Genomic DNA, 26,059 nt, shown 5'->3' with positions numbered 1-26,059 from the left:
GGGGGGACCCCCAACTCCTCCCTGGGACCAGGCACCTTTAGCTGGTGGTATATAGCTTCTGGAGCATTAGTGCTGTGCGTGCTCACAGCTGCTGGCCCACACCCACAATCCGTCCTACAAATAGACAACTGGAGAGCAGCCCATTTTCAGTGAACTTAGCAAGGGTCCAGAGTGAGGAGTGTGTAGAAAAAGGAAGAATGGAGGTCTTCCTTTCAGGTCTGTAGCCTGAAGGTAGTGTCAGGCTGCAGAGGGATGAAGGGCCTCAGGTCTCACCCTGTTTCTTGGGCAGGTGGTTGGGCTGGCCCTCAGACCGGTTACCAAATAGGTTCCAGCAAAGGCTGAAGTCTCAACCTTCCCACCAGAAAATGTGAAAGCAGAAAGCATGAGAAATAAACTGGTCTCCTTTGACCTGCAGTGGATACTTCTGAGTTGTTCTGGCATCATGACCTCATGGCATGTGGGAGTCACAGCAGCACAAGGAGCACTCCGCCCTCCCAGCCCCCCAGCCCCGTTCAGTGTTCCCAGCAGGCGACAGAAGTGCGGTCCCTCTTCCAGAGAGGCCTGCAGAAGCCCTGGCTGGTGTCTCCTGGACTCACCTCTGCCCCCTGCAGGCCATCGGTGGTGTTAAAGTCCCTGCTCTCCCGACGCAAGGCGAGCTATCTGGAAAACCATTTGTGAAGGGATGCTGACGTGCCAGGCCCAGGACACTTAACAGCTAGTGAATAAGGCCCAGTTTTAGTTTTGTCAGTACACACTACAGCCAGACTGGCATTCGGTCACTACTGCTGGTGCCCGGCCTCATGGGTCAGACAAAAGCCATCAGCAGCCTGGGGACCAGTCCTGGTGGGGTTGCTCGTCCTTCCTTCCCAGGCGTAACCGGGGCTGCTCTGGATTCCGTTGGGCCAGAGTGCTGCTCCTCCTCTCCAGCCCATAGGGAAGTGTGCTCAGCAAGGAACCACAGCAGCTTCTATGTTCCTGGCTGTGTCCTGATACAACACCAAGCCACAGCCAGTGCATGAAATCCTGGAATTCCAGCTACTGGCCTGGGGAGTACTCTTGTCTATGGCACTGGCTATAGCTCCCCCGCCCTCAGACACAAGGCAGAGACATGAGCTCAAGACACATAGTTCTGCAGACCCCTGAGGAAGCACCTGAGCGCTCCAGGAGCCTCAGACACTGTCAGGAAAGGGCCCTGGAGAGGTTCCATGTGCTCATGTGAGGGCAGGTTCCCACGGATTTGAGGTCAGAACGTGAACCAGGCTCCACCCAACACACCCAATAGCCGTACCCCTTCATGGGAGACCAGCCAGGCTGCTTTTTTTTGCCTTTTCAAGTTTTTATTTTTATACATTTTTTTTGTATTAAAAAGAAAAGCATAATTACCACAAATTACAAACGACTAAAGCAGGACTAGAATAATGAATGAATCACTTCAGCCTGAAAAGCAGATACTCTCAATAATATTAATGTTATAATACAAGCTCATTCAAGTATTTTACATTTTTTTCCTTGTAAATGTGATATCCTAGCACATGGTAAAGATAATGTACTATGAGCATAAGGTGGAACCTTCTCCGCAAAGCCAGATGACAAGTTTTCCTCTCCAGTCAGAATGGGCTGCATGTTCTGATCTTCTCTGCCTCTGCCATCAATGTGGCTGAAGGAGAGGGTGGGGCTGGGACAAATCCTGGGACCCTCACACACGAGATACTTGGGGGGTCCCATTCGGGAGGGTGATCCAGACCACTCTACCCAGGCTTTTGGCAAAAAACCAGCCCACCCTCCCTAATTAGTTGTCTTCTTTGCCCCTCCTCCCACTGCCAGGGCTTTCTGAGCAGCTTTCTTTTGTAAAATCAATCACCAGGAAAGGGGAAAGAAGAACTACAACAGGACAGAACAAAAACATGACAACTTGACGTGGGGGCTCCTCGCCGGGCTCTGAGCCCAAGGGGTCCAGGCTGCGGCGGCGTCAGGCACTACCTAGAGTGCCTTTCCTCCCAGGTTCAGGAGACAGTGGGAGAAACCTGCCCCTGAGCAGAGCTGAGGTACACAGACCTTCTGATGTTTGAGGCCCAAAGGTCACGTTGGCGTGGACCCATCTCGGAAAGGTACAGGATGAATGGAAGGATTGGGGCAGGCTGTCGCTTCTGTCTCAGATCTTGGATCCCCATGGAGGATGGTGGGTGTGAAGTGGCAAGCCCTGATGTCCTTTGCCACTCCTTGCATGCTTGTCACAGATACATCGGTCCTAAATTCAAGTGTCTTCAGAAAGTGAAGATGTAAACTACTCTTTGCAACATTAACTCCAAACATGTCACACACAAAAAAAAAGGAAGAAAAAAAAGCATCCCCCCCTCCTCCCCAGCCTGTATTGAGATGAAGTCCTCACCTCCCCACCCCACAGGGGCTTCTTCTTTCTGGGGTGTCTGTGGGGAGGGTCAGGGAGAGGATGGCAGGCCCCTGGCCTGGGAGTAAACTCTAGACAACAGCCCACACTCTCAAGGCTTCCTTGTGACCCCAAACCCAGCAGAGAACAAACACTGAGGTTACTATGGTGCTGGAAGCAGTACAGGGCCGAGCAACCCGAAGGAAAAGGGGCAATTAAGGGAAGGAGGGGGTCCAGGTGTCTGGTGTGTGGTACATCATGGGGCAGGCACCGGGCTGGGAAGGGAGAGGCCCAGACTCCACTGTCAGAGCACAGAGCAGACACTCATCTTGGCCTTCTAGGCAACCAGCTCAGAGGGATGGAGATGGGCTTCCCCATAATGGGAGGGTGGAGGCTGGGGTGGGCGGGGTGGCACAGCAGTGAGGTGCCCAAGACAGAAGACAAGCCCTTGCCAGCCTGAGATGCTGGCCCCTACTCCTAAATTTAGGGCCCAACAGAGGAAGCAGTTGAAGAGGGCTGAGAGTGTGAGCGCATGACCACCACCACCTCGGGGTGAGTGTGTCATCATGCCCACGCCCAGCCCCCAGTCCAGTCTGTGAAGGCCAGTCACGGGTCACCGTCCCTAGCTGCAGCTGCCAGAAGACCGGCCATTGCACTAATCATCCACAGCCCGAGACAATCAGTCAGTGGCTGGAGAAGTGAAGACAGGCATACTCTATGTCCACATATACCTTCCGGCCATGGGGCTTCTCCAACTGGCAGGATTACCCATACCCTCAAAGCCTCCTCATCACTTGTTCCTAGGCAGGGTCAACTGGAAGGTGGGCAGAGATGGCTTGCAGAGGGGTGATGCAAGATGGACAAACCCACCCGGCCCACGGGAGGAGAACAGCATCCTTCTCCACCTTTTAAGAGACAAAGCCTCCTGGAGGTCTCAGAGATCGATCGAGGGAATGCAAGCAATGTTTCCAAGCCTCAGCTGCCAAGTGTTCACCCTTCCCCTCTGAGGTGGGGGAAGACGGTCAGGCTGAGGACAAGTGTGCCCCAGATCCAGGCCAGTGCTGTCCTCCAACAATCTGAAGCAAACTTGGCCTTGGGGTTCCGAAGGCAGGATGAAGGGCGTCACGGCAGGACGGAGCCTGGCGAAAGGAACAGCAAGCAGAGCGGCGACACGACGGTGGCAGCAGCGTGTGGACACAGGGTGTCAGCCTCAAATGACGCGACAGCGGGAATATTTGGGCACGGCTCTCATCTGAGCCACTCCCAACTCTCTTGCCTACAGGCAGGAGGTGCTGTACATGCAACTCAGTCAAGAGACAGATTCTAACCAATCCAGCCCAGGCACATCCAGAGAAGGTGCGAGCTCTTCAAGTTGACTCCACAGAGGAAAACAGGCATTTGGGTATTTCAGATTCCCACTCCACAATAAGGCAACTTTTAAAAAAATACTATTTCCAAGAACAAAACAGAAAAAAAATCCCAAGAGTAGGGGAAAGACATCACTTTCTGTGGATTAGGTGGGGGTTGTCTGATGGTTTTTTTTTGGTCTTTTATGGTCGATTTTGTCTTTTTTTTTTTTTCCTTTTCATTTCCCCAAGGATGGAAAGGTCAGAGAAAAATAAAATAAATCATCTTTCAATAGTCTTTTCTGGTATGAGCAGCGTCTCTCTGGGCTGGAGTAAGGGGCATGGGGAGAGGGGGATGTAGAGAGGCTGAAACCTTCCCTCACCCCCACTTCTAGATCCTTTGGTTTCCTCCTCCCAGAAGATGGCAGAAGGGTGTAATGGGGACAGCAGGGAGAGAACATGGCGATGGCAAGCCCCAGATGATCAAGGGGCTGGTGCTTGTAGGGCCCAGGGACGCTGCCAGAGCCTTTTATGAAACAGTGCTGGGCAATGGGGCCCACAGGGCCTTTTCGTGGGCTGCATAGTTGGCTTGAGGGGGAGCAGGAGGCAGCTGTGGATGGGGACCAGGGTTGCGGCCTACCAGCCGCGGGCAGGGCTGCAGAGTGATTTTGGTAATCCAGACGAACTATCAATAATTTAAAACTTGATATATATATATATATATATATATAAAAATTTCCCCCCTTGCCCTCCCCCCCTTAGAAGAAGCTAGGATGTGAAGAAGAGTCATGGAAAGAGAAGAGGGAAGGGGGTGTGTGGAGGCTCCTGCCCAGGGGTACCTCTGATAGCCCAAATGGTATACACATTGCTACTCAGCACGAAGGCCCATCTTAATGACTACAGGCCTGTCCCTTCTCTGTCCCCTCTCCTGGGACTGGGCACCCCAACAGACGCTCACCTACCCTCTCCATCCCTTCTCCCCCCAAAACCCCAGGGCTAAAGGGCTTTTCACTTTCCCAAAGTCTGTGCATCCGAGTGCTGGCTTGTCCATTTGGCATCTTCCCGGACGGGCTGGCCAGTGGGTGGTGTGGGGGGCTGGCTGGTGGGTCTGCTGGAAGACTGGGAGGGGCACCGTTTCCTGCCCTCGCCGCTGCCACCTCCTGCCGCCACTGGGTGTCGCTTGTGGTTGCCCTCCTCACCCATGGGGGGCTGTAACAAGGCGGGAGTCACAGGTGATTAGGGAGCACTACCCACACCCCCGCCCTTGCCAGGGCTATTCAGAAACCCCCTACTTCCTACCTCCCAGTGTAGATAATAAATAGGTTTATAACCCTAAAAACTAGTCACTAGTTTTATTAAGCACATCTTCACGCCAAGATGCCAAACCTTGTGCTGATTTGTGCACATTTACTCGTGGGGTCTACACCACCCTTTGATGTAGACATGACCATCTAATTTCATAGATGAGGACAGCGAAGCACAGAAAAATAATTTGCTGCCAAGGGGTCCAGCACTTTTAACGGGTAAAGACAAAATCTGAAACAGGCCTATTCAGCACTGAAGCCCAGGCCTTATCCATACATCTTTCCGCTCCCCTTCTGGGAAGTGGCGGCTGCTCAGGAGATGGTACATGGAATGTGGCATGCAATCCACTGACATGCCTCCATTCAGAAGGCCCAGGGACTCCTGGGGACTGCCTCATGGCCCAAAAAAGGACACTGATTAAGAGTCAGACTGGGATCCAGTCTAGCCTCACCACTGCCAGAGGTCCTGTAACCCCAAGGTCACCTGTCCCCTTTCTGGGAGCCAAAGCTGAGCCCTTTCTGCTCTGGTCCCAACAGGTCTCCCTATTCTCTGCACATGCACCCTCTGCACCCTCCCCCAGCTCCAGCCCCCAAAGGAGGAAGTCCTTAAGGATGGAAGAAAACGGGCCTAACTTTTCATCAGGACACCTGAGCAGTACTGCCACTATCTCACTGGCTGGCCATGGGCTCCTGATCATCCACTGCTATAGGGATGACAACAAGAACCCTGCCTGCTTCACTTTATAAAGGTTTAAAAAGGTTAAAGCATAGTGTCTGACACACAATAAAGTCAAATTTTTTAATGTATGTGAAGACTATTACTTACTTCTATTTGCCCTTTTGCTAAAAGGTTTTAAGGGAGTAACACGACTGGCATATCCCTACTACACTATAAACACTTTGAAGGAAAAAGTTTTACTTATCTCTGGAATCCCTGATACACTCAGGACAGAAGAGGAACCAGTAGTCATAACTTTGACCCACCACTGGATGTCACTGTTGAGTCACTGTGCCAAGAAAAAGTGGGAGGAGCAGGGAAGAACTAGACATACTTTATCAAGCTCTAGGGTTGGAACTGACCTCTCCCAGAAAGAATAAGAACATTTACCTAGGGTACTCATCCTGATCACCTCTAAATAGGGCATAGCAGCAAAGAGGGTTGGAGGTAAGACAGAAAGGGCATTATGATGGTTCAGCCACATCCACTGTGGGAAAGGGAGTGGGGAGTGATCACAAACCCTCCAATGAGCCTTCACTGCCCACTTCTCATACCTTCTCTTTAAGAAACTTAAGGCCCAAAAGGGACAAGAAGGGTCCCTGGGCTAGTGGCCCAGCTGGGATCAAAACCCAGGTATCCAGATCTCTGGTTCAATTTTCCTTCTAAGACAATCAGGGTGGGAAAGATGAGAGACATCCACTCACATCCACTCGGAAGTCTTCGAGACGTCGGAATTTGCCGAGGTATTCTTGAAGTTTGGGGTCAATGTCCAAATTTTTGGCTTTGGAATATTTCAAGAAGGCCCAGAACTTTTCTAGCCCATATAGCTGACCTGCAGGGAAATAGAGGTAGAAAGAAGCTTGGCCGCTGAGAAGTTAAGAACAGAGAGGCTCAGGAGAAGGGGATGTGATATGATACAGACAAGCCCAGGGGCCAAGAAGATAGGTGACCAGGGCTCACAGAGTCCCAACTCTTACCTGCTTCGTAGTCCTTCACGGTTTCCTCCTGAAAGTCCTTAAATATGTCCAGCCGGAACTTCTTTTCCAGGCCATAACTGTAGTATCGAAAAAGGCACTCCAAACCATATCTGTAGGAGAACACAAGTCAGTGAAATCAGGACAGTTTCTCTGTCTGTAAATAGGAAATGCATCTGGATGACAGATCTATGAAACCATTTAAAATACATGGATTACTGAGAAAACGCTAAGTGTTCTCTGGGAAGGCTGGCATTTAATGCTAGTCTAAATGAGTCCAGCATTAAACGTTCGCCAAGGGTCAGCAAACTTGGGCCAAATGAACAACAGCCTTCTGCCTACACCCATCTGCCTATGAAGTTATCACTGGTTACTTTCTGCTGCTAGAGCAGACAGGAGTTGTAACAAGAGACTTTATGTTCCATAAACCTAGGCTATTTGTTGTCTGTCCCCTAAGCAAATTTTGTCAATCGCCAGTGTAAGCTCTCTGCAAAGCCATTTGACCATGGCAATTAGATCATTTATTCACTCACCAGACTCAGAAATTTCAATTCTAGCAACATATACAGGGAAATGACCAAAAACGTAGATTTAGATTTTATAGATGTACCAAAATTGTTCATAGCAGCATTCTTTTGAAAAACTTAAGTCTTAGAAGAGTGATTAAGAAAAATCATGATAACTGTACAACAGAATAATACAATCTATTTAAAATTATAATTTAAGTATACACTGATGGATACTTAAGGAGATGTTAACAATACATCATAAAGTAGAAAAAATATGTTTCAAAGTGTTATAGGTAGACAAACACACTTTGTAAACAAGTAAGTAAATTTTAAATCTACACATGCACACAAGTCTGGAAGGGCACAGACTATGATGTTAAATACACTGACATGGGTTATCTCCGGGAGGTAGGATTTTCAAATGATCTTATCTCTATTTTCTAAACTTTCAGCCAAAAGCATAAAACTTTTGTAAGATGGCCAAAAGGTTAAGTATTTTAACAACATGGAGAAATGCTCATGCTTATAAATGATGAAGAACGTATTAAAAAAAGCATTCTTTTATGACCTGAATTCATAAATATGGTAGAACATTAACACTGGTTGTCTCTGGACTGAAGGATGTTTTCCCCCAGCTTCTTTAAACATTTGTCCTTTTCAAATTGTTCACAGAGAAAAGATTTTACTTGGGAAAAGTGTCCCTCTAGTTTGTTTTTTTTTAATAGCAAAATATTAAAAGTAACTGAAGTATCTATTAATAGGAGACTAAATTATGGTACATCTATACAGTAAGACCACATAAGCCATAAAAAAAAAAACAACAAAGTTATTTATATATGGATATGGAATGATCTCTACAATACAGCATTAATTAAAAAAGAAAGGTGCAAAATATTACTCAACAGAGGCCATCTTTTATATAAACAAAAGAAGTGTGTGGGGGAAGACTACACAGGTCTGTCCTTGCTTACATAAGCCAAGTATTTTTAGAGAGAACTCACAAGATTCTAACAATACTGGCTGCCTGTGGGGAAAGGAACTAGACGGCCAAAAAACTAGGATGAGGAAGACTTCTCGCTATATATAACCTCACGACTTCTTTCAATTTTGAATATATTACTTATTCAAAAGTACTAATTTTTTAAAATAAAGTACACAAAATATATACACAATGGATTTCCTATCACCGTTCTGGAAGCAGATCCAACAAAGATACCCTCTCACCATCTCTCAAGCACCAGTCAGAGTCTTCACCCCAATCTGACTCACCTGTAGCCTTCTTTGGCATCCTCCAGAGCCAACTGCTTGAATTCCTCATACATCTTTTTGTTGAAGTGATCTCGGAGGAAGAAGGACCAGAAGCGGAAGAGAGTGTTCATCTCCTGAGACTGGCCAATGCCCAAGCGTTTTCGCTCTGATTGGGGAGGAAAGATATGATTTAGAGCCAGGCTGCCTGTGCTGTGGGGGACAAATGATCCTGTGGCTCAAAGACATCAGTCCTTTCTCCTCCCAGTTCCTTTGCTCATCACTGTTAAGTCTCCGGGGAAGTATTCACTGAGGACTAACTACTCTGCAGCAGGCCCTGCTGCTGGGCACGGGGCCTGAGCACCCCCAGAAGTAGGTGGCATCTGCCTCTGAAGCGGACATCCTGGTCTACCTCTCCACCTCAAGTATCACTGCTCTCAGTGTAGTTAGAGCCAGGAAAAGCACAAATAAGCAATCCATGCACTCAACAAATTATATTCATCATATCATTGTTACTGATTATTTTAGGAGTCCTACAATATTAACTAGAAATCGTACGTGCGAGGGCAGTTCAAGAGGGAGGAGACACATATATACTTATGGCTGATTCATGTTGATGTATGGCAGAAACCAACACAATATTGTAAAGCAATTATCTTCCAATTAAAAATTAAAAAATATATATATACACACACACACACCACCAAAGAACAAACAGATAAAATTTAAAAAATCTGGTATCATTTAAAAATTAAGAACCTTTGTATTTCAAAGGACATGATCAACAAACAAGGTGGAAAGGCAATCCACAGGATGGGAAAAATATTTGCAAATTATATTATCTGATAAGGGACTTACATTTAGAATAAAAACTAATTACAGCTTAATAACAAAGACAAACAATTGTTAAAAAACAGACAAAGGATATGAATGGACATTTCTCCAAAGAAGATATACAAATGGCCATTAAGCATATGAAAAAATGCTCAACATTAGCTATCAAAACCATATCAAATAAAATCAAAACCATTACAGAATATCATTACATACCCACCAGGATGGCTATACTCAAAAGGAAGACGATAATAAGTGTCAGGAGGATATGGAGCAATCAGAACCCTCATACACTGCTGTGAGTAATATAAAATGATGCCGCTACTTAGGAAAACAGTCTTGCACCAATTCCTCAAAAGGTTACACAAAACTACCCTATTATATGACCCGGGAATTACACGGTTCCACTGAAGATAAATGAAAACCTATGTCCACACAAAAACATGTACAGGAATGTTCAAAGTAGCATTACTCATGAAAAGACAAAGCAGAAATTTTGTCCACCAACTGATGAATGGATAAACAAAGTGGAATGTTGTTTGATAATAAAAAGGCATTAAGTACTGATACATGGTACAACATAAATGAACCTTGAAATTATACGCTAAAGGAAAGAAGCCAGTCACAAAGGATCACGTGTCATGAGTCCATGTTTATGAAGTCAAATCCACAGAGAGAGAGCAGATTGGTGGTTGTGTAGGTCTGGGAAGAGTTGGGGAGGTGGAGGGAGGGGGAATGACTAGTAAGGGGCACAGGGCTTACTTCTAAGGTAATGAAAATGTTCTGAAATGGATTCTGGTGATGGATGCACAACTCAAATATATTAAAAGCCAGTGAGTTTGTACACTTCAAACAGGTGAATCATATAGTGTGTAAACTGTATTTACACTAAAGCTGTTATTACACACACACACACACAACATGAAGAGGGAAGTAAGGTGAACGAATCAAGCATTGAGCAGCCATGTTTTGTTGAATAAAAGGAGGCTGAGTGACCAGTAACTCTAAGTGAGCATGGCTATGAGCATCTTTAGAGACAACCTAAGAAAAACCTACAGTTAAAAGGTTATCTCCTTTTGTGATAAAAGGAAACATGTGAGTGTCTAGAGAGGTTCTCTCCTTACATTCTCATCTAGAGTAGGGGTTAGCCATTTTTTTTTCTGTAAGGGGCTAGAGAGTAAATATTTTAGGCTTTGCAGGTCACATATGGCCTCTGTCATAAAGTCTCACCCTCCCCACCCCTACTTAAAAATGTTAAAACAAAAACTGTTCTTAGTTCTAGAGCAGTACAAAGACAGGTTGCTGGCTGGATTTGGTCCACAGGTCATCATCTTTCTGGAGAATACATGCTGTCTCATGCATATTTGTTTGTAACATCGATGGTTTCATCAGAAACAGGAAAGAAAACTCCTGGATTTTTTTTTAAGATCAATAGAGAAAAATCAAGGAACAGGAATATTCTAAGCACCAGATCCTCTTTGCCTCCTATATTCTAAAACTAACTTCAGTCCTTCCTGCTATAATGTTATGTCACTTCTTGCTCTGAGGCTAGAGAGAACAGTCACCTGCTCCACCAGCCCTTACTCTGGATCTCAGTAGTGGCCCAGGAAGCTCCACCCTCTCCCTCTGTGCTTCTTACCATTAAGGCAGCGCCTACGATACTTGTGGTAGACGTGTTGTGTGAAGCCATTTTCCTTGAGCAGCTCGTGGGAAGGATGTTGGAACTTGGGCAGCGACTGAGGGGTACAGCCATAGCTGCCAACTGCAGGCGTGCCTTCTGAGGGGCTGGAGCTGCAGAGACCATGAAACAGAGTGTCACCAGGTTCCCTAGAGCAGCCAACCATCAGACAGCAGGGGTCCCTCTGGTTCCTTCCAGCCTTCAACATCCAGCCTCTCAGTGTAACAGATAGGCCCAGCTACTGTACTAGACCCTTCATTAACTATATGCATGGATCTCACTTATTATATCCATGGGTCTCACTTACTCAACCAACCTTTGGATGTTTTTTTAACAGTGAGGACATTGGGGCTCACAGAGACTGGGAGTCTTGCCCTGTCACAGAGCTAATATTTAACATCTCAGATCTGTACAATGCCCAAACCTGAGCTTTTAGCTATTTATTTATCCCATGTTAACATTTAACTTTCCTTAACAAGCTGGAATGGGTTAACCCATCCATATTTTTTGTAAAACCACCATCTATCTTTGCAGGGAATAAATAAGAGTGCATAGGTCAATGGCTCCCAAACCTGCTCTGGAATTCAGAACACTGGGGTCATTTTCCTGAGAATAAATAAAAAGGAATCCAGGCCCTAACCCCAGAAGCTGTATCCAGCAGACACAGCTGTACTTTTATTCAACTCCTGAGCTATCCAGAGGGAGGCAGCAAATATGCATGCCTGAAATCAACTGAGCAAACCTCCCATGAGAATGCCATGCAGCCACCATACTTCAGAAAGCAGCCTTCCTCTTCCCAGGATCTGGATTAAGCTCTCTAGACTACTCCTGGTTTTTTGGATTTGGATGAGGGCCCCAGAGGTCTTGGCCTCATCACTGTCACGGCTCTGCTGCCCTCCCTGCAGTCAGCCTGACCCCCTTTCCCACGGCCCACACCTGATGGAAGCAGTCCGGGGCCTATGCTCGCGGGAATCCATCACCCAGCCCACGTGACTCTCCAAAGGTGGGTTCGAGCTGTGTCTTGTCTTCCTTTTCCGAGGAGTCTGCAAAGGTCAGTGTGGGATTTGTTAATATACAGTCATACTCATATGACTCTGAGGAGCATCAAGTATTTGTAAGATTACGATACCCTCCCAAAGTCTGAGTTATCTCACAATTTACAAAGCGTTTTCATATCTAGTCTCACGTGCTGTCCACAGCTGTAAGGAAGAGCTGGCACACCTACTTGACAGGTGACAAAATTGAGGCTTGTGGGTGATGTGATCTGCTCAAGGACCTGTCAGTTCTCCTTAGATCTTATCATGGCTGCTTGGGCCACCACTCCCAGACCCCATTCCACACTGCAGATGGAGCCACTCAATCCCAGTGGGCCCACTAGCCTAATACGGAACAGGGAGGGGTAGGGCGGGGGGATGCGGTACTTTCTTAGCTCAAGACAAGGGAAGAAGTGGAGCCCTGGAAGGCCGTCAAGTGAGCCCAAGACTTAGCGGCTTAGCATCAACACCTCACCTTAGCATCCAGGGTTCGACCTTCCTTCACCACTGGATAAAACCGTGACGTCTGGCTTGAATCTTTGAGCTGCGGTGTCCGGGGTGTGCGGGGGGTCCTGGCATTGCGGTAGTTTGGCGACTCTGGGACAGTGGTTGGTAGAGAGCGGGCGATAGCAGAAGGCTCGGGAGCACCAAACAGCTTGTTGGCCAGGGCATCAGTGGGAACTGCAGAAGCAAGAGTGGTGACAGTGAGCAGAGGTAGGCCAGTGCCCGCCTATCCCCAGAAGCCCCGCCAGACAGCTCCAGACTCTCCCACTCTGGCCAGGGTGGCAGGGGTCATCTCTCACCTTGCTGGAAGCGAGGGGGTCCAGGAGGGACCTCCTGGTTGGGATCCACAGGGGGCTCAGGGGTTAGTGTGTCAAACTGCTCCCGACTGATCATATTGACTTTCTTGAAGTTCTCGACTTCTTGCTACAGAGGACACAAGATGGGTGGGGAAAAGAGGCTGGTAAGAGGACTGCCCTAGCCTGTTTTAGGAATCAAGACAGACAGGAAGTTGAAGAGGGCAGTTGCCACGTCCACATATGTGGAATTCTGGTCCCTGGGCTCTCAGCTGCTCATCACCATGCCTCAACCCCAGGTGCCCAGGGGTTGAGTGTGCTCACCCAGCAGGGCTGAAGACTTGCCCAGCTCTCCCTAAAGCAGCACTGAGGTCAGAAATCCAGCCCTCCCTAAAGCAGCACTGAGGTCAGAACTCCAGCCCCCCAGGAACCTGCTATAGCCTCCCCTCCCCAACTCTCTTCCAGCAATTCTCTCATTTCAAAACACATTACAACTACCACTCACTATAGAGGCTCACCAGAAGCCGACTGACCACCATACACATCCACTCTGTACACTCTATAAAATGCCTACACCACCAGTTTTGACTGTTTCTAAGCAGCAGTGAGTTTTTAAAAGACCTATCTTTTCTCCATATTCCACACTCAAAAGCAAGTTCCTTAAAAGGCCTTTAAACTTTAATACATGCCAAAATATTTAAGAACAGAAATGAAAATCCAATCTTATTCTTCACAAAAGTGTCTAGCCAACCTCTGAAATTAAACACGGATGATCAAGAAGCAGGATAATCACCTCTCACATGGGCAGTTTACAGTGTTTATACATCTCTTCTCATTCTTAATGCCCCCCTCAAGCACTGTCAATCATCACCCCCTTTTATTAGATGAGGGTGCTGAGGTTCTGTGCCCAAGGTCATGCGCTTGTCAGCTTTCCCCTGCCTCACGTCACAGGCACCCTAGGCCCCCACCACCATGCCCAAGGCTCACCTTGATCTGGGAATACTCGGGTTCGAACTTCTCAGTCCACAGGTCCTGCTCATAGTAGAAGAGCCCATCATTAATGACCTTGGCCAGCTCAGCACTCATCTTGGCACGCGAGGTGTGGTTGCCAGTGCGGTCGCCCCCTGGGTGCCGGCGCATGTAAGGTGGTGTCTGAGTGACAATGAGGATTTTGTTGACATCCCGGTCATCAATCTCATAGTCAGAGTCCTCATCAGACCAGGCGGTGAAGGTATTCTTTCGTCCATCCATCTGCTCCATTTCCTCATCAAACAGGAAATCCAGTTCCTCTTGCTCATCTTGATCCTTGGACATCAGCTGCTGAGAGGGTAGATGCTGAGGCAGAGTGGTCGAGTGAACAAACCTGGGTTCCTCCGACTTCTAAAATGGGGGGAGACCAACGAGAGAGAAAATCACCAGGAAGTCCTTAGGCCAGGCTGACACTGTCCCCGGAGAGAAGCCCTGACCCCTGAACATGGGACTGTCACATCTGCAGCCCTGATAACGACACCGAGTCACAGCTGTCAGCACTGGAGTCACTCACGAAAAAAGGATGCCCCATAGGACTCTGGGTTTCTCCACTCACAGTTCACATCAGTCCTTCACAAACACTGAGATGACAAGCTCCCTGTATGTACAGACTGCACTCTCATTTACCTAAATACATGCCCCTCCATAGCACCTGGCCTCCGAGCGGGCACATGAAGAAGTTCAACAGGCTGCTTCATCCTTTTCCCCATCCCCAACTCCGCCCAATAAGCTGGAAGCTTCACCAGCCAAGAACCACAGCTGCCTTGCCTTCCACTGCACCCTCAGAACTTAGACTGGGACAGAACAGCAGCCCATGCTCAACTATTTGCTGAATGGATAAGAACCACTGGTACCAGGCCCTGCGACCAGGTCCTTGAACTTATGGAGCTCACAGTTCAGCGGGAGAAAAAGTCAACCAACCAACCAACTGCAATGTGATGGTAAAGACTATAAATAGGCCTCGTGGGAGTACTTAGGGAGGGGCACTTAAGCAACTGGGGGCGGGGCTGGGGCCACTCAGGGAAGGCTTCTGTGAAAAAGTGATTATGAAAGGACCTGTTTAGGTAAGCCAGATGCAGGCAGGGACAAAGACTGTAAGAGGCAAAACAGACAAAAAACCAAAAACATGGCATGTCCCCAAGGCAAAAGAAAAAACAAGACTCTTTTCAGCCAAAACAATTTCAGAGTGTTGATAAGCTGAATTATCTGAAAGTTTTTGGAGGTAAAACATCTGTTTACCTCACAGAACTTCTTTAAACATTAATTCCCTGTTGTGCCAAAAAAAAAGCTTTCTCTATAAATCTTAAACTATTCTCTTCTGCAAGGGTCAGGGTAGGCTAGGTAGAAGTGGAGGGCTCTAACTCTGGACTGGAAGCTAGGTGTCTTTGGAAAGGCCTTTCCAAAGCCTCCGCAGTCTTAAAGACTGAACTGAACCTTGTCAGGTCCTTGTCGCTTACTACCTTCTCCTCATGATTCTAGCCTACCTGGTACTTCTTGAAAAATCAGAACAGACAGGGTCGGGGGTGCGGGGGCAGGAAGGAGATGAGGGAGTCGATCACAGTGGTACAATGGAAAAAGGGGCACAGAATTCTATACAAGGTCATCTGTCAGGTCTCCTCTCAAGGCCTAGACCAAGGCATCCAAAGACGGGATGGCAGTGGGCAGGTGAATGGAGAAGCTTGCTCCTCAAATCTTAGTTTCAGATTGAAATACTTCTCTAACAGAAGACTATGTGTGAGCTGCTCATATACTGGTCTACTATTTCTAGAGCAATCTAACCCCTCCTTCCTTTCAACCTAAGAGAAACTGAGGCCTTCTGATATTAAAGAAGTTTCCCAAGGTCACCAGCCAGCAATGGCAGAAGACCTGTGTTCCAGTCTAGACTCTCACTCTCCAGGCCATGGGTCTGCTTCTTCTCCCTTCCCTTTTCAAAGGATTTGATGGAGTTATAGATGAGACAGTGAGGACAAATTCAGGGGACGGCGCTAAATAATGCAGCCACAAGGACTTAGATGAGGCAAAAAGAACAGCCAAGTGGCTTCCCTGGTGGCCCAGTGGCTAAGACTGTGTTTCTGCTGCAGGGGGCCCAAGTCTGATCCCTGGTCAGGGAACTAACAGCCCACATGCCATACAGATTGGCCAAATAAGCCCCCAAACAAATCCAAAAAATCAAACCAAAAAACCCACCCAAGTATTAAGAAACACTTAACTTTCAATGAGACTGCTACCAGAGGCTGCATGATCTCCTCCTGTGAAAAATGCCACTCAGGAACTACAGAACTAGGGCTGTCCTGAGGGGTGATCCACTGGAAATGGAAACAGGCCATATCAGCCTTCCTGTACTCACTGGTCACCTGCGGCTTACATCATAACCCTGAACTACCTGACCTGACTTCTATCCCCTTAGAACACAGAGCTCTATGCCTATGTGATACCCATTCCGCACTCTCCAGCCCAAGACCCTAGAATCCAGGACAGGGGACAGGCCTCACTCACCTTGGGTCGTGCTGGAGAGGGCCGAGGCCTTTTCTTCACTTCAATCCAGGTCTCAGAATCCAGATCAGGGAGGCTGGCGGACAGGCCCTTGGGCAGCGTTTTTAGGTTGCTGACCTCCTCTGTTTTGGTTGGCACTGGGGTGACCGCACGGGGAGAGCCAGGTGCTGACTCTGAAGGGTAGAAAGGGGAGGTCCTCATCCCTCCAGCCCTCCTCTTGATGCCAGCCCCAAGCAGGACTGCTGGCCAGAAGACAAGGGCAACAGGGAGGCATCCACATGCCAGCAGGGTACCTACCTGTCTCTTTCTGGTAGTGCTGGCGGGGCACAAACTCTGGGCAGTTGAGAAGCTGGGAGAAATCGGTCTGGGAATAATCCACTATTGGGGGACCAGGAAGAGGCCATTTCTCAGGTTCCTCCCTCCTGCGTACTTTTTCCTCAACGATCTCTACCACTTTGCTGTCCTTTAGGGCCTGCAGGGCAGGAGGAGGGAGAAGATGCAGAGGGAAGACGCGGACAGACCGAGGTCTTGGAAGCTGGGGCGTGACTGAGCCCCATGAGCTCAGCGCAAGTCCAGAGTTGGCAGAGTATGAGAAAACTGGCCCCATCTTCCACAACCAGCAGATGAGTGAGATGTTCAAACTTGTAAGAGGTACCAACATGCAAATCACACTTGCCCTTTGACCCCGCCATTCTACTTCCAGGAATCAATCCGGGAAATACTTGTACCAACAGGTGACAACATGTCTAAGATATGGACAAAAGGCCATTCACAGCAACACTGCCTGTAAAAGGAAAAACTGGGAACTACCTAAACTTGCCAGTACATAGGCAATTCACACCAATTATGGCACAGCCATTCAACCCAGCACCACTCAGGCTTAAAAATCAGCTTCAAATGTGTTGAGGTGGTTAACAGTCTCAAAAAACAGGTCTAGGTCAATGAGTTTAAGACCCCACTGGGGTTGGAACTCTTAAGTAAAAACATGCAAATGCACACAGATTTTTCCAGGGTTCACAGGGAAAGGGCTGCAGGCGTCTACCTCGGGGGAAGGGAGTGAAGTAACGGAGAGCAGGGAAGAATTTCCTTTTTAAAATCTTTTAAATGGAAAAGAAAAACATTTCAACACGTGACAACATACTCTGTTGGTGAGGCTCGGGAAAGAGGCATTCTCATACACTGCTGGTGAGATTGCAGAAAGCACACACACTAGAAAGGGAATCAGGTAACAGCTAGCAAAATTATACACACATTGCCCTTCAGTTCAACCACCCCACTCCTACACAAAAGACACACTGGCTAAGCCATGAAAAGATATATATATATACACACACACAACTGTAAATAAGAACGAGTATCTTTCTATTACCACCACTACTACTACTAAGTGGTCAGCTCCCAGATACATTAAGTGAAAGCAAAAAATGGTGAAGAAATACATGTGCTATGTTACCATTCATCTAAGAAAGGGTGAGTATATAATACACAGAAAGGCATTTACTTATTTTTTTTAATGGAAGTATTCAAAAAAGTTTGTTTATAGTAAAAGAGAAAAAAGTGTTAAGAAAATCTTTTAAGTTGGACTTTCAACATACCATTTGCCTTTGGAACCACAGAAATATTTTATGTAAAACAAGTAAGAAATTAGGGGTAAGAAAGCAGTCCCAAAAATGTGAGAGCAAAGCAAAATTACTAAAACTAATATGTACACAACCACACAAAAATTATTTCAACTTCAGAAAATAGTCACTGACCGTATAAATGGGGAAAAAAATTTAGGACTAGGAGAGGTACTGTAAGCATAATGTGTACAGCAAAACAAATGCATAGTTACTCTGATGTTGTTTGGAATCAGCATTTTTGCCATGGGAGAAAGTAATAGTGACAAACATAAAAGATCCTTGGGTTAAGTAAAGACACTGGAGAAATATTAACAGAAAATATCTGTGTAATCTCATGATGTATTAAAAAAAAAAAAGACGACGACCAAGCATAGCAATAAACACCCTACAACTCAGGCTGTGATATCTAAATATTAGAACTACCATTTCCCCAAAATAAAGGGCCTAGAGTGTCCTAAAGAAAAAAAAAGGCCATTCCAGATCTGAGGCAACAAAAGTACAAGATGAGCCAGGGTCCCACTGGAAATGATTTGATTTAGCATAATAACTACAATAAATGAAACAAAATGCTTGAATCTACTAGTCTGTAATGATACAAAAACAAACAAAAACCAAACTGAAACCTTACCAGTTACCTTTGAAGGTTATTAGGGATCAGCTCATAATTCTGAGAACTGGTTAACAAAGGAAAAGATCAAGCACTTAACTGCCCTTCCTGTACAAACTACATGCTTCTTGGTAACCCAACAGCTGATAAGGCAAACTACCTCCTTAAAGAGTTATTCCAGCAAACAAATACAGACACAGACAGAACATAAACATTTTATAGTTTCTAATGAATTAACAGGTAATTTACAGCTTATATGACAAAAAAGAGAACCAGATGAAGCAAGCATTCATTAAGTGCCACCTGAGAGAATATAGCAATATCACTATCTATAAACTATTCTCGACAAGGAGGAAGAAAAAAACCTGAATCTGATCAGGCCTCTCAATCACTAATTTACAAAAAATCTGGAGTACGAAACATGTAAAATGGTACTACTGTGTCCTATGGAAAATTCTACAAACTGTATAATCTAGCATTCCAACAAAAAACTGCAAGGGAAGAGAGAGAGGAGGAGATACCATAAGACAATGTATTGATCTTATCTGGATCCTGATTCACAAACTACTAAAAGAAAACTTCTGAAATGGGGGTGAATTGGCAACTGAACAAATATTTGGTGATATTAAAAAATTCTTAGTATTTTTATATGTAATAATGATACAGTGAGTACTTTTCTTTAACAGGAGGATTCCCTGGTGGCTCAGAGGATAAAGCATCTGCCTGCAATGCAGGAGACCCAGGTTCGATCCCTGGGTTGGGAAGATCCCCTGGAGAAGGAAATGGCAACCCACTCCAGTATTCTTGCCCGGAGAATCCCATGGACAGAGAAGCCTGGCGGGCTACAGTCCACAGGGTCACAAAGAGTCGGACACGACTGAGTGACTTCACTTTCTTCACTTTCACTTATCTTTTAGAGATAGATTAACTGAAACATGGATAAAATGTCAGATTACTGGAGATTTTCTTCAAAGTAATCTGGGAAAGGAAACAGATGAGGAGACAGATGGAGTAAGACTGGCCATGAATTGACAGCTGCTGAGCATGGGTAATGGGCTCATTACACCACCGTGTTGACTTTTGTAAAATTTCCATGTCTGCTGTCTTCCATGATAAAGAGGTGCGGGGGGAGGAAGGTGAGATAGAGAAGGGAAGGGAACGAGGAGAGGGAGCGAGAGAGGCTGGCCAAGCCTTGAAACCTTAGCACAAGTAATGTGATGAGGACTCTTCTGGGGTTCTTCGGCTTGACCCAACTCCAGCTCCTTAAGTAAGGATCTTTCTTTCCCCTCCACCCCAGCCCCAGGGAGGGAGACATACCGCAAAGATGAGTGAGATGTCAGTGGTAAGGGCCTGCACTCGGTGGAAGGACGCAATAAGCGTCATGGGAAGGAAGCCGTCAGCATCCATTTTTCGCCGCAGGAAGAAGTCTCGCTCTAAATTGTCCACGCTGAAGTAGTATTCACTGGGTGGAGGGGAGAAGTGTGATTGCTCCATCATGTGTGAACGTGCCTTCTTTGTTCTGTACATTCCAGGAACCTCACACAGCCTCTGACCAACCCTGTCCCTCTGTATTTACAATCTTAAAGGCTGGAAAGAGATGATGTTATCCTCTCATGGCTCCCTAACCTTGGGTCAAACTCTCTCTGCCCTTCAGCCTCTGGGTACACCTGACAAGCTCCTCATCCTTTAAAACCCAGTCCCAATACTGTTGGTCACCTTCTCCTCTGCTCCTAAAGAGCTTATCAGACTCTACTGCAATCATCTCTTCTCTTGTATGGCTCCCCCCACTGGACTGAGACAGTCCACTAGAGGTTAGGAGTTAAGGTTTTGCAAGTCAGACAGAAACAGACTAAAATCTGTGCCTTGTCACTTATTAGTTGGGCAAGTTACTGGGCCTGTTTGCTTATCAATAAAAAGCGGATAAAACCCAGCTCATAAAAATTAAATAGGTAACTCCATAACTAGGTAAGAGAATGCCTATAAAGCTGAGCACTGGCCTCATCAATGAGGACTCCGTGAGTGTCTATTAGCATTCTGACAATGCTGCCATTACAAATAGAGGCCCAAAGGGAACAAAATCTAGACATTTTCTTTCCTTTTAAAAACATTAACTGATTCATTTTTAAAACAGAAGTACAGTTCTCTCAAGTTATCTTTTTCATCTCCAGCCAGAGGCAGCAACCACTGTGATCCCCAGAAGGGCCTGTACAGCCCTACTCCGTCCTCAGGTACCCCCCAACCCCACCCACGTCTCCAGAAGGAAGACGCCGGTCCACTCACATCTGGCGTTTGATGTAGTCTTTAAGCAACTCCTGGTCCACGCTGTAAATCTCAGTGCTGCTGACATTGTCAAAATAGTAGGTGATGTTGTTCATGTACTTGGGGGTGCGAGGCCCCTCCACACCATCAAACTTTCGGTAGCCGAACTGGTAGTCAAAATGGGCTATGGGAGGAACGAGCATCATGAGGGAGAGGAGATCCCCGCCTGCCGCCCCCGCTGAACTCCCTCAGACATCCCGGAGCCCAAAGGGGCCTCACGTACTTCGAGTGCCACCCCGTCCGCGTCCCCGTCCGCGACCACGCCCCCGTCCACGGCCACGGAAGGAAGCCCGCGCCCCACCAGCCCCATCACTCTTCACACTCGATGTCTCATCCTGGTCATGCCAGGCAGGCTCCGATTTGGTCTCTGGTTGCCAGGCTGGAGTGGGGGGGGCCACGGGCACGTAGGTGACAGGCTCAGACCCTATGGGGAGAGGGGGCATCAGGTCAGGCCTGAGGGTGACCCCCTGGCCCAGGCCCTCCATAGTGGGAGCGCATACCTTTGATCTCCCCGCGGCTGGTGGGGGTGTGTCGTGGCTCTGGAGGACGAGTAGGGCGTGAGACCAGTTTCTCTCTGGGCACTTCAGGCTTCATGTCTATTTGCAACGGAACCCACTTGTGTTTGTTCCCTGGAGGATAGCGTGGGCACGAGAAAGGCTTGAAGGAGAGCCCCCTCCTGCCCACCTCTACCCCCAATCCTCTGTCCCTGGAAGGGCTTTTACTGCCCCTGTTCACCTCGGGCAAATGCCTTTCCCTCACTGGACCTCATTTTCATCCCTGAAATAAGAAAGCGGTGGACTTCAGTGTGATGGACACTCTTGGTTGACTCCCAACACTGATTTCTCCAGAGCATGCATTTACAGCCAGACACATGGCAGCCTGGAATCAAGACCGCACCTCCAGGCTCCCCTAGATACATGCCAAGGAGAGCTGAATGCAAACACTCAATTCTAGGGTGCGTCCCTAAAAAGCAAGGAGCTATTCCCCCCTTTCCCCATCCTAAGTAGAGTGAGTCACCTGAGATGAGAAGAGCCAACGCACAGCAAGACAAAGGAATCAAAGAGCTGCCATTATAGGCCTGGCCTACTTCTACCAAGCTCTCAAGTGAAAGAAACAACCTTCCATATTGGTTAAACCACTGTTCCTCCAGATACGTATGACAGCAGCCAAACCTGTATCCTAGCCATTTCAGCCAGAGCAATGGGATCTCCTGTATTTAAATGAAATCTAACACAAGGCAGCAATACATCAACAGACACCAAGAACACACTGAGGGAGGGACCCCCTGTCTTCTGCACAGCTTGAGCCTCAGTGCTGAGGACAGGGCTTTCCAGATGCTGGTTACAGCAAAAGAACTGATGGACAGATAGTTGGAAGGAAGCTTGCTGGCCTAGCAGCCTACACCCAGACTCTCAAGCACTTCTGGGGGCTCCTGAAATTGCTCCAGCAGCCCTTGAGTTCTCACATTTCCTGATTCTGCCTGCTACCTTCTCCCAAGTCCTGCTCCAAGTCACTCACCTTTCTTCTTCTGTCCCCCTCGCTGGAAGTCCTCGTCCCCATTCTTCTCCTCCCCCGATTCATCGGATTTGGTTTTCGGGCTCTCCTTACTATCGCTCCCCTCTCCTTTCTCCTGTTCCTTCATGTCCTTTTTGGGTGGTAGCTTGCGGGCAGGCTGAGACTTGTGGGCCTGTGGCTGCAGCAGGAAGCAGAGGAACAGGGAGGTGACGTGCATCTGCAAGCCACTCAGGATGGGAAGAAGGGAGCTCCCAGTCACCGGAGCACGTGATGCAGGTTGGGGTGGATGTATCCTATAGCCCTGTTTTCACGCCTGAGATGCCTTTGCAGGGAAGAGTGGTCAAACAGGGGAGAGGCAGAAGACAACCCACCTCTTCAGGTCCCTTAAGTCTAAATGAGAGAGACAACCCCTCGACACGGGCTGTGGCCTGCAAAGGCCAGCTGTTTACTCCCTACAACAGGACCATGTGGTTTGAATCATCTGTGGGATGGAGGAGACACTGGCCTCTGGTCTGTCCACACCAATCCTGTCTGTGAACAAAGCCCACTGGCCCAAGCCGATGAGAGACCTTGCTGTCAGCCCAGAAAAAAAGATGGTAGGGAGGAAAGGACTGACCAGGGGTCTACCTTCTGCTGGGGCTTAGGAAAGCTATGTAAGCTTCTCCATAACCTGTGGTCTGGAGGTGGGTACTTGCCCTAATGACCATTCTGCTGCACTCACACACAATCCAAGTGGAGAACACAGGTTTTAGAACATGACACACTGACTTTCAATTCCCACCTGGCCATCAAGGACTAGTGATTAACCTCCCCTCCCGGCCTCATCCGTAAAATGGGAATTACCGAAAGGCCTATCTAGGAATCACTGAGGATTAGGTGAAATAATGGATAAACGGGACTTGGCAGTCTCTGTCACACAGCAAGGACTCAAAGGATGAATCTTAACTATTTCAATGTTGCCCACATTTTCCAACCACTCCTTTTAAAAAACAGAAAATTAACACCCGAGACTCTGAAAGCTTGAGGCCAAATGTGAACATGCAGACGGAGTTCAAACCTGCCCATCCCTCCCCACAGACTCACCTGCACACTCTTATGGGCTATCTCTCCAGGTGTTGGCCAGTTGATTGCATCTCCAAAGTCACCAACCTGCAAGGCACATTCTGTGAGGGTTCCAGGGTAACCCTGCCTCCACCATTCAGGCCCTCATCCAAAATATAGCTCCACCAAGAGATCATAAACCAAAACCAGTCTGTCCACGAGAACCATCCACAACAAAGACCCAGAAAAAGTGCCTCTGCTATTCAGAAATCCCCTGCAGCCCAGAAGCACTCACTACAACAGAAAAGAGGCTACCACCTCCATCCAGGAAGCCCACCCCCACGCCTGGGTTGCCAACTCGTATTTCTTACCTTGCCACCTTTACGCTGTTTAGGAACTGCTGCCCTCACCACCTTGGCCGGGGCAGAATGTTCTGTGGAAGCAAGAAAGGAGAGGTGGTTATACAGCGCCCCTCAGAGAGGGCCCCGACCAGCTCCTCACCCTCATCACTGCCCCACGCCACCAAGCAACCTGTAGGTTCCCAGACTGAAGACGTGGTGGACAGAAGAGGGACACATGCTCAAACTCCGCTTTCTGAAGAAAGCATGGAAAGTGAGATCATGGAAGAGCAGGCAGCCCAAACCCCAGAATTCAACACTGGTCTCTCACAGCTCTTACCCTCTTGCGTAAGGGGGACTGAGGCCTGGAGACTCTATGTCCATGGCAGGATTTGCTCTGTAATTCAGGGCTCCTGCATCACAGCAGATCCCATAAAGGAATCTGAAAGACTCTCTCTGGCTCAAACATTCTAGAAGCCTTCGTGTGAGTAGACTTAGGAAGGCAAGACAAAAACCCAAGTGGGCAACCAAGAAGTCCAAGCCCTCTTCTAAGGTATGTGCAGCTCTGTCCTCAGTGATCTGTAGCCACCGACGGAAGACGTGCCTGCCTTCCAAGTTTCCAGAGGAAAAGCGAGACCATCACCCGCCCACATTTGACTCAATGGTTCCACCTTTAGGAATTTATCCTAATGATACAAATTAAACAAGTGTTTAGGCCTATGTGCAAAGATGTTGAAAGAGCTATTCATAATTTCAAAAAAACTGACAATAATTTATAACAGTAGGGAACTGGCTAAATAAAAGTTGAGTAACTTCCAGAGTGTTCTTAAATGATAATGATCTCTACTGATATGAAAACATAAACACAGTAAATGAAAAAAAATTATAATCCTATTTTTGTAAAATAAATTGAAAAGGTATACATACAAATACACATAGTAGGAACTCTGGAAGACATATAACCAAATATTACCAGGACTTCAGTATTATGTTTGGGCTTCCCTAGTGGCTCAGACGGTAAAGCATCTGTCTGGAATGCAGGAGACCTGGGTTCGATCCCTGGGTTGGGAAGATCCCCTGGAGAATGAAATGGCAGCCCACTCCAGTATTCTTGCTTGGAAAATCCCATGGACTGTGGAGCCTGGTAGGTTACCGTCCATGGGGTTGCAAAGAGTTGGACACAACTGAGCGACTTCACTTTCACTTAAGTAGTATGTTTACAGTGATTTAATTTTGTTTGGGATTCTCCAGTAGTTTCAACCAGGGCAGAAAAGAGCTTCCTATTTTTATTACTTTTAATTTTTATTTTTTGGCTATACCCAGCATCACGCAGGGTCACAGCTCCCTGAGCAGGAACTGCACCTGCAGCCCCTGCAATAGAAGTGCAGAGTCTTAACCACTGGCAAGCCAGGAAAATCCAGGGGCTTTTTAAAAGGGGGGAAAAAAATTTTTTTTATAAGGAAGTGGCTCTAATAAGTCTGGTCCTTTCTACACTTACACTTGTTTTTCCAAGTTGGTTCTGAAGACCAGGAGTTTATGAACCCTTCCTTCCCAGAGACCCACAGGATAAGACACAACCCGGGACTCTGCTCACCCATCCCTTTGCCTCCACTGTTGGCCAGCCATGCCAGGACAAGAGCTGCCCCCAGTCCCCGAGCAGAGAAATTTGTCCAGCTGGTCTCAAAAGGAATGTTCCAATTCTTTATCAGATGCATGTTCCCTTAATGAGAAGGGAGTCCTTGCCTGATTCCTAATTGTGAGGCCACTGAATTCTTGGCTTCTACCCCATATTGGAGCCACTGCCTCAAGACATTCCACATGGCGAAGGAGAGCTGGGGCTCTATAACCCAACCCAACAGCATCCCCTATTCCCAGTGCTGGGCAGTGGAGAACCAGAAAATCTCTTCAGTTCCAAGACGATGGAGCCCGTAGGGCACGGGAACTCCTTACTCCACACTGATTCTCTTGCTAACTCCAGTTTGGCCCAGAGCAGCCTCATACCACGCAGCTCCCTACTAGGACCAGCAGAGGCAGCTGTTAGAAGATCAACTCCCTCGATTACACATGAGCTATGGCAGTAATTACTTCTCCAGGGACCCAGCCTATAGACCCCAAAAACACTCCCTGCATGCTACCAGGACAAGAGCAGGCCAAAAGGCCAGCACCATCAACGTCATTATCATGAAAGTGGAATGGGAAATCAGATTCAGAGGGCAAAGTGCTCTTGAAGACTACCAAAAAGGTTTAAAGCCAAGTTTTGTTGGGTCATT

The 26,059-nt window shown here is 47.4% G+C and overlaps 1 protein-coding gene and 1 non-coding gene across 3 annotated transcripts in view; one reads left to right on the top strand and one right to left on the bottom strand.

Annotated features, from left to right (window-relative positions):
- Window positions 1-1,335: 1,335 nt before the first annotated feature.
- LARP1 (La ribonucleoprotein 1, translational regulator) overlaps window positions 1,336-26,059 on the bottom strand; it is a 62,998-nt gene continuing 38,274 nt past the window's right edge. Inside the window, exons 2-19 of one of the 2 annotated variants that reach the window (XM_068979623.1) lie at window positions 23,823-23,884; window positions 23,494-23,559; window positions 22,414-22,588; window positions 21,396-21,524; window positions 21,119-21,319; window positions 20,857-21,019; window positions 19,894-20,038; window positions 16,645-16,819; window positions 16,351-16,520; window positions 13,813-14,205; window positions 12,832-12,955; window positions 12,504-12,709; window positions 11,931-12,037; window positions 10,956-11,107; window positions 8,507-8,651; window positions 6,732-6,841; window positions 6,459-6,586; window positions 1,336-4,941 (exon numbers count right to left, since the gene is read on the bottom strand). In XM_068979623.1, coding sequence (XP_068835724.1) covers window positions 4,741-4,941; window positions 6,459-6,586; window positions 6,732-6,841; window positions 8,507-8,651; window positions 10,956-11,107; window positions 11,931-12,037; window positions 12,504-12,709; window positions 12,832-12,955; window positions 13,813-14,205; window positions 16,351-16,520; window positions 16,645-16,819; window positions 19,894-20,038; window positions 20,857-21,019; window positions 21,119-21,319; window positions 21,396-21,524; window positions 22,414-22,588; window positions 23,494-23,559; window positions 23,823-23,884 — 2,852 coding nt within the window. In that variant the 3' untranslated portion in view covers window positions 1,336-4,740. The remainder of the gene's footprint in view (window positions 4,942-6,458; window positions 6,587-6,731; window positions 6,842-8,506; window positions 8,652-10,955; window positions 11,108-11,930; window positions 12,038-12,503; window positions 12,710-12,831; window positions 12,956-13,812; window positions 14,206-16,350; window positions 16,521-16,644; window positions 16,820-19,893; window positions 20,039-20,856; window positions 21,020-21,118; window positions 21,320-21,395; window positions 21,525-22,413; window positions 22,589-23,493; window positions 23,560-23,822; window positions 23,885-26,059) is intronic. The other variant, XM_068979624.1, reaches the window with a different exon arrangement.
- Window positions 19,269-19,340, top strand: TRNAC-GCA (transfer RNA cysteine (anticodon GCA)). The gene has a single exon. It is a non-coding gene; the product is annotated as a tRNA-Cys (tRNA).

The sequence above is a fragment of the Capricornis sumatraensis genome, chromosome 9, assembly GCF_032405125.1.
Source record: "Capricornis sumatraensis isolate serow.1 chromosome 9, serow.2, whole genome shotgun sequence".
NCBI classification, from domain to species: domain Eukaryota; kingdom Metazoa; phylum Chordata; class Mammalia; order Artiodactyla; family Bovidae; genus Capricornis; species Capricornis sumatraensis.
Note: the sequence above shows the minus strand (reverse complement) of the source record. Positions and strands in the feature narration are given on the sequence as shown.